The sequence below is a fragment of the Aegilops tauschii genome, chromosome 1, assembly GCF_002575655.3.
Source record: "Aegilops tauschii subsp. strangulata cultivar AL8/78 chromosome 1, Aet v6.0, whole genome shotgun sequence".
NCBI classification, from domain to species: Eukaryota; Viridiplantae; Streptophyta; class Magnoliopsida; order Poales; family Poaceae; genus Aegilops; species Aegilops tauschii.
This window is the reverse complement of record NC_053035.3, coordinates 279,356,379-279,364,829: the sequence shown is the minus strand read 5'-3', so window position 1 is coordinate 279,364,829 and position 8,451 is coordinate 279,356,379. Positions and strand designations below refer to the sequence as shown.

The 8,451-nt window shown below is 52.3% G+C and overlaps 1 protein-coding gene across 2 annotated transcripts; it reads left to right on the top strand.

The window, feature by feature from the left end:
* Positions 1–2,970: 2,970 nt before the first annotated feature.
* LOC109746279 (uncharacterized) lies at positions 2,971–7,883 on the top strand. 2 transcript variants are annotated; one of them, XM_020305404.4, is made up of 5 exons: positions 2,971–3,238; positions 3,380–4,135; positions 4,936–5,321; positions 6,410–6,470; positions 6,948–7,883. In XM_020305404.4, the coding sequence occupies exons 2-5, from the start codon at positions 3,443–3,445 to the stop codon at positions 7,575–7,577; spliced, it is 1,770 nt and encodes a 589-aa protein (XP_020160993.1). In that variant the 5' UTR covers positions 2,971–3,238; positions 3,380–3,442; the 3' UTR covers positions 7,578–7,883. The 2 variants fall into 2 exon arrangements, with proteins under 2 accessions (XP_020160993.1, XP_073352332.1); XM_073496231.1 differs by lacking the exon at positions 2,971–3,238 and having other exon boundaries at positions 3,254–4,135.
* Positions 7,884–8,451: the final 568 nt, after the last annotated feature.

The following is an 8,451-nucleotide window of genomic DNA, read 5'->3' as shown; positions in this document are numbered from 1 at the left end:
CTTGGCAAGGCCGTCTCGGTGGGAACGAGAACCAATTCGGTCAGACCCGATTTGTTAGGGTTTTGGCTGTGGAAATAGAAGGGTCATCTCGGTGGGTCCGGAGTGGATTGTATCGGTGGGACCGAAATGATGCATTAGGGTTGGGACAGATGTGATTTTGGAAAAGTGATGGAGGGTTTTTGGAGCAATACCACTAAGCACTTTGAGCAACAACCTCATCAACAATACCTCATCCCCATTTAATAATATTGGCTTTCCTAAGGGACTCAGTGTGATCTTGGATCACTAAACTAAAAATGTAGAGTCTTGGGGTAGCCAATTCTTGTCCTTCACATTTTGAGGGGTGCACATCCATTAGTCCATGCCATGCCAATCATTGATCTTTTCTGAAATCTATCATCAATGTTCATTAGACCAATGAAATATATGTTGTTATTAATTACCAAAACCACCCGGGGATCAGTTGCACGTTCAAGAATGAGCAAGCAAAGACTTCACGAAACTAAACAATAAGTAAAGGGGTGAAGTGATAGAACCTGCTCGGAGAAGACACATGATTTGTTTGACCAGTTTCAGCTGTTGTGACAGTTGTACATCTGGTTAGGGAGGCTGAGATTGAACTCAGAAGACCTAGTCTTTACCTTATTTCCCTTAAGCTAAGGTCACTCTAGACCTCGCCCAATCACTCATGCAAGTCTTCAAGGTAGACTTCCAAACCTTCATACACTTTGTTCACCAGCAATCCACAATGACTCTTGGATGCTCAGAACGCGACACCTAACCGGCTGGAAGATCACAGTTTTCAAGTGTAACAAGTCTCCAGTTCATGCAGAACAAAATGGCTTCAGTTATGGTCAGTCACTTTGGGCTCTAGGTATTTGGGGTTTTCCTCGCAGGAATTCCTCTCTCTCAAAGGCTTCGGAGGTGGGTTGCTCTCAAACGACAAAAGCCGTGCAATAACTCGAAGCAGCCACCAACTTATGGTGGAGGGGGGTGTCTATTTATAGCTAGGTGGCAACCCGACATGATATGAACGAATTGACCCTGGGTCAATGGCCAACCGACACGAACGGTCAAATTTCAAACACACGCGACAGCTTGACTTGGGCTATAAGCAAAGCTGACTCAACCAACTCTGAAAGAGGTTTTCTCTCATTATCTTCACTAGAAGACATGTGATTTTAGGTTGAGTATCATGTCAATTTCTGACTTTGTTTACCTCGACCTCACTTAACAGTACGGTGGTTTCTATGACTCAAGAAAGAAGAAAATGAAACTACCAAAAGACTATGTCTTCGCGCTCCATTGTCTTTAAGCAAAAGTCTTTGCGTACACCACTATCTTCAATGTCTTCATATACATTTTAAGAGGTCATCTTTGATGGGTAAATCGAATCTCCATGGACTTTTATCTGTGTTCTCCTGTGTATCTCACAAACACATTAGTCTATTAACCAAGTTTGTCGTCAATACTCCAAAACCAACAAGGGGTGACACTAGATGCACTTACACACCACGCCAACAAGGTGTTCGACGTTTCGCCCGCAAGGTAGAAAATGGATAGCGGCGATGAGTACTTTTTCAACAACTTCATTTGCGATTCAGACGATTCGTTGTTCGACAATGAGGACATTTTGGTTGAATTATGCGAGTAGGGCATGAGAGGCGGTAGGACATTGTGGTTACATAGTTCACCGAATCTCGTCATCAAATGCGTGATTGGGCAACTCACATTCAACTACAAAATGATTTGGTTGAGCATATGTGGGCTTAACTTGGCAACAAGTAGATGTATCGGCTCTTTTCTTTCAAGTGTATCATTCAGTTTGTAAACTGTGAGATTTTATTTGGTTGTAGAACTATGGTATTTGTATTTGGTCGAGTTATGCAAACTTTGGGCAATGTTTATGATATGTATGCAAAAAAGATTAAAAAAATATGGCCACAAACCGGCTGCGCGGACAAAAATATGTCGGCGTGTTGGGCGCACTGACCACTCAAACACGAACGGGACGAAGGCCGCCTAAAACACGAATTGGGGCAGACTCTGTCCAGAACGGCGTCCTAAACGGATAAAAAACAGACAAAATTCACATCGGTTTGCGTCGGCGCGTAGGAGTTGCCCTTAGGGCGGAGCATCCGACACCCAGCATTTTTTTTGCGAGTGCCCTACACCCAGCTGTATCAATCCCTCGCATGTAAATACGCCCTAAAATGCAACACGCATAGCACCGGAATGCGGTAAAACCACTCCCTGTCAGCAATACATAGATAAAGGGTCGTTCTTCTTTTTCTTTTTTGGGTGTAAATAAAGGATTTTTCAACCAATCGTATGGATGAATCTTGGTTTATCGACCACTCCGTAGCAAAGACGACGTACCCTCCCTCTAGTCCAACTCATGTTTTCACACGCTCTCTTGCTCTCGCGCCCGCCTACGTACGTCGGCACACGAGAAAACAACGGAGGGAAGGGTAGTAAAATACATAGCCCAGGAGATCGATCTCCCTCTCACACACACAAAATCCACCAGACTAGCAAGCAAACAACCCGGGAGATGCGCGACGGCGACGTCCGTGGTGGGTCCCCGCGCGCGGCTCCGTCCCGCCCAATAGGCCAGTTTTCCCAGTGGCGATTAGTTGGTCCGTCGACGACTGGCCGTACGTGGACCACTGCTGCCCCCGGACCAGACGTCGTCGGCGCCAGCGGCCAGCGTGCAGCGCCCTCTTCTCCCCCGGAGGTTTGCAGCTAGATCAGCCCAAGTTGCAGCAGCGAGAGGCGAGCCAGCGAGCGACCGGGAGCTCGACGCCGCAACCACCGCGTTTTTCATTTCTGGGAGCCGTGTGCCCTGCCCAACCAAACGAACGCCCAGCGCCGGCCTCCGTCACACTTTTGCCCCTCTCCTAGCCCAAAGAAATGACCGTGCGTTCGACTCGACTCAGCTCGTAGGGTGCCAGTGCCACCGTCCTCCCTGTGTATGTACTTGTAGTGGAGCTATAGCAATCTAGCGTGGCTATACTCCTGGCGCTGGTAGTGGTAGGTAGGGACTGGTATTGGTATGGGCGGGCGGTACGATCAAGTGCAGTGTACGAGCGAGCTTGCCTCCTCTTTCCTCGGTCGATCTCCTGCTGCTGCAAACATCCCATCCAATCCATCCACCAATCTCATTCCCATCGCACGTCTCCTCCCCTCCCCTCCCCTCCCCAGAAAGATATGGCCCTCGGCTCCTCTTTGCGCAAAGGTGCGTCTCCATCCCTTTGGCCTCGCTTTATTTCCCTTCCCCTCCCTCTCGGTGCTCGCCCGCCCTTGTCTTGCTTTACTGCTCCACTTTTCGTTTTCTGAGCTAGCTTTCTTTCCCGTGCCGTCGCCCGTCCGTCCATAGATTGATTAACGGAGCGCCTGGCCCGGCCGGCCGCGCGCGCGGGAGCGGAGCTCCAGTATAAAGATGGCGCACGATCCCAGCCTAGTAGGGTACGCGGACTACTTCGCGGCGACCGGGAGCAACGGGGGCGGCGTCACGCTCGTGCCGGAGGTGGACGCCCGCGCGGAGCATCAGATGTATGGCGGCGGCGGATTGCACCATCATCACCACTCCGGGGCGGACATGTTCGGGGCCAGGGCCTTCGGCATGGCGCCGGCCGGCGAGGCGACGTCCGCGCAGAGCAAGGCCGCGCTCGACGTCGACGTCGACGGCTCGACTACCATCAGCTTCTTCCGCGGCGAGCAGCATCACCACCACCAGCAGCAGCTGCAGATGGGCCAGGCTCCCTTGTCGCTGTCGCTCCACGGGCCGCCGGACGCCGGGTCTTCGTCGTTCATGCTGCACCACCACCTCGGCGGCGGCGAGCCCCGGCTGCAGCAGCACCAGCAGACGGCGCCGGGGGCATGGCAGGTGCAAGGCGCCGGCAGCGGCTGGCAGCTGCGCGGGTCCAGGTTCCTGCTGCCGACGCAGCAGCTCCTGCAGGAGTTCTGCAGCATCCCCGCGGACACCGACAGCAAGGCGCCCAAGAAGCCGGCGCAAGAAGAGCACGGCTCGTCGTCCTCCGCCTCCTGGCCGCCGTCGTCGACGCAGATCCAGAGCATGGACGCCGCCGAGCTGCAGAAGCTCAAGGCCAAGCTGTACACCATGATCGAAGAGGTTTGCATAGCCAATTTACACGCTGATTAACCACCACGTCCTACACCGCTCACGTCGGATCCCTCCACCGATCATCGATCACGGGTCAAGCCCTGCGTTCGTCAGGAACTGCACCAGCTTCTTGGAAATCTAAAAGGCTGCAGGCGAGTGGAGTGGCACTCGCAGTTCCATTATGGCTTGCCCAAGGAGGGTTCCTGGGAGCAGCACAGTGGGGGCGATTCCCTCCTGGGCCTCACCGTCCGCTTTTGGAAACCTCTATTCCTTCGCCTCGCTCGCTGCAGGTCTAGCTACTAGGTGTCTGCACTGGGCATGCGACCCCTACGCCCACTCCCCCTATCTTTCTCTCTCTCTCCATGAGACCATGACTCTATCCCTCTGCATGCATGAACTCCCAGTCTCACAGACCATTGCACCATGGCGACGCAAGAAATCTCTGCACTTGTGCAGGCCATCCCCTACCTTCGGCCGTTTCATCCGTCATGGGCGGGCTTATGGCCATCTATCCACTCACACATTTACTGCCTCCGTTGCCTTTCTTATGTTACTGCACACTTCGACCTACAGTCCAATTCATAGGTAGGTGCTGTGCGGCCTTGTGCCGTCAGAGTCCTAGCTAGCTTAGGTGTCTGTAGCCTCGTACGTACTAGGCACGCACAGCTAGAGCTAGTCAAGATCAAGAGTCAAATACTGTTGCACTAGAGAAGCTAGCTACAGCGATCAGAATTTCCTCGCAACTATTTCTTCGCCGTGACTTGTGAGCTTAATGAAGCACGCCCTGTGTCTGACTCGATGGCATGCAGGTGGACCGGAGGTACAGGAGGTACCGGGAGCAGATGCGGGCGGTGGCGGCGTCCTTCGAGGCGGTGGCGGGGCAGCGCGCGGCGGCGGTGTACACGAGGATGGCGTCGCGGACCATCTCCAAGCACTTCCGGAGCGTGAGGGACGGGGTGGCCGCGCAGGTCCGGGCGGTGCGCGGGGCGCTGGGGGAGAAGGACGCCGGGGCCGCCGTGCCCGGGATGACCAGGGGGGAGACGCCCCGGCTGCGGGCGCTGGACCAGTGCCTCAGGCAGCACAAGGCGTACCAGTCCGGCATGCTCGAGAGCCACCCGTGGCGGCCGCAGCGCGGCCTGCCGGAGCGCGCCGTCTCCGTCCTCCGGGCCTGGCTCTTCGAGCACTTCCTGCACCCGTAAGAGACGATCCTTCTTACATAAACCCTCCCATTTCGTGGCATGTTAAGAAGATTAACTGTCTTTCCCTCCCATGCATCTCGTGGCATGTTAAAAAGATTAAATGTCTTCCTACAGCACCGTACTATATATAAGAAGATTAACGTGCATTGTCAGAAAGATTTCAATTCGAATTGAACAGGTGAATTTAGTTGATCGCTTAGAAAGAAGTTATATAGGAATAATTAACAGCTAGCACATCCAAAGAAGTACTAGTATTGATTAGTTTGCACGAAATGAACTAGATTCATGTTTTGTTTTGAAAATGAAACTAGAATTAATTAATTAATTAAGGACAAGTACCATAGACATAACGTAAGTAGCTACGTCATCTGCTTGCAGAAGATGCTAACGAACTAAATCTACATGTTTGCACATCAACTGATGCTCAAGAGTGTGATCCTCATTCTAAAATCGTCTGGCCTTGTGTTTTATTCTGTGGCATTGCTCTCCCCGTGCCATATTTGTCTTGCATTACATGTGTGACTAACAAACAATAGCTGTTTTGGCTTGATTTAACTTTAAAATTATTTCCCTTAATTTTGTGAAGCTGCATAAGTTTTTGATCTGATGCAACTTAGGTTCCTTCGTATGTCCCCATCTATGTGCCATCTTGCTTATGTTCACTCTCCTAATTTTATAATTTGCTGTCCTAATTATTCACCTAAACACATAACTTCCAACTACATTTAGGTATATTCAAACGCGGACAGATGCTCTTTTTCCTCTAGCAGTGTTATTAGAATGTCCACATCAAATACCACACTTGTCTTGTAGGAATATTCCATATATGCATTTACACATATGAACAAAACATACACAACACTACCCTCATAAAAGAAATACACAACAGTATGCCTTAGATATGCCCTTGTACTAAACAATCCCTACATCTCCATCTATAAAGTTATTTAAAACATCTACATACAAGTTAGGTTTGCTCGTTGTAGACTTGTAACCTCTCACTAGATGTAGACTTGGAAGCACGCAGGTTACCTTAAATTGGCATGTTCTAACGCTCAATTTTTTTTGGCATGTTCTGATCCAGGTACCCAAGCGATGTGGATAAGCACATCCTGGCGCGGCAGACGGGCCTATCGCGGAGCCAAGTATGTACTCACTCACTCCTCCACAAAATCAGCTTATCATCACATGATCGGTCGATGGATCAGCTGCAAAAGAAAAAAAAAATTGTTTTTTTAGCACTTGCAAAAAGAAAAATGTTAACGAGTTCCTATCCAATTATTACCTACACACACTGCTGGATACTGATCGATCATCACATCGTAATCATTGCGTTGTTTGTGTCGATTGGCCACGCATATATATATACACATAATGCTGGCCGGTTTCGTGCCACTAGTTTAAATTGATTGTTTCCACGTACACGCATCCATGGTTGCGAGCTGTGCAATTTGCACTCGACATGACACGTCAACGTACTCGGTCGGGTGACACGTCGGAGTCGTACGCACGTTCGTTCGTGTCTTCACGTGCTCGTGAACGTTCAGCGGAAGAATCTAATTGTGTGTGTGGTGTGCGATCCTTGTATCGTAGGAAAATATTAAATTGTGCAACGCATGCAGGTCTCGAACTGGTTCATCAACGCGAGGGTGCGGCTGTGGAAGCCGATGGTGGAGGAGATGTACGCGGAGGAGATGAAGGACAAGGAGGAGGGCAGCGGCGGCGACGGTGGCGGCCAGTCGGCGCAGCAGGCCGGCGACCTGGCGAACCCTAACCCGGTGGCGGGGAGCTACGCCTCCGAGGGGCGCGGCGAGCAGAAGCCCACACGGGCGCAGCTGCACCAGCTGCACGACGCCGGCTCGCTGGCCTCCGTCGTGAGCATCGGCCAGAGCACCGACCCGCAGGGCCTCAACTTCGGCATGATGGACCAGCTCGACTTCGAAGCCTACGAGGCGGCCACGGCCGGGTTTGGCAACGGCGTGTCGCTCACGCTGGGACTTCAGCACCAGCAGCAGCAGCAGCAGCACCAGCACCACGGTGGCGTGAACGTCGCCGCGTTCGCCGCCGCATCCCCGTCTTCGTCGTCCGCGGCGCATGGCGGCGCCGCCGAGTTCCTGTTCATGGCTGGCGAGGGCGTGCACCCGTCTGCTAACGGACAGTTCGGGGCGGGCATGGGATCAGGCGCCGACGTCGCGTCGCAGTACCACCGGGGGTTGGGCGGGTTCCACCTCCTGCGCGATCTCGCCGGGTGACCTGTACGTCGGTCAGTCTGGACGGCATCACGCGACAGTACCACAATGATCACGTACGTACGTCCAGGGATCATGCATGTCATCCACCGGAGGTCCATCGGGGACGGACGCGACGACGTCTGATATGGTGATGGGGATCGAATTGAGGATTTGGGGAATGTGTAAACGGCGGCCGGGCTGGGGCTGGCATGCATGGTTGGTAGCTCGCGTACGTACGTCTTGCTTAGCCGGTGTACGCAGGCGGCTTTGGATTTTTGTAGCGCGTAGATACCTCTATTTAAATTCTTGGCGGGATGTCGCCGTCTATGTATGCTGTGTTCCACTCCACGGCGGCCGCGCGCACGTCGCTGTTGCCGCGGAGGCGCGGGCGTCGATCGCCGGCGGGCTCGGCCGTGTGATCGAGCAGTCCAACGGCCAGAGGTGCTCTTACTGGTGACAGGTCCGGAACTCAGCAGGATCGGGTACATGGTACGTATCAGACTACGTACCAATGGCAATGCACCGCTAGTTAGCTACGTCTGCCTACCGTTGTTCCTAACGTAAGCGTTCGAATATTTCGTTTGTTGGGATGTCATTCTCGTATCTTGGTCTTGGCGTCGGGTTTCCATCGGGAGATGAAAGCAAGTGCTAGCTACTTGCAACGGCGAGCGGGCTCTTCGCACCTGAGGCAAGAGGGATTCCCTTTCTTAAGGGGAAGAGAACTAGCCAACAGATTTGATCTTGTCTCCTCGTGAAAAAATAAACCAAAGATGTGAACGTTATTCATGAAAAATCAAACGTGTCCAAATCAAAGATGGATTTTATAATGATCTTGCGTCATCGGAGGGCCCATCGAATGGGCCTTGGCCCGCCCAGCTTATGAAATTTTGTATAC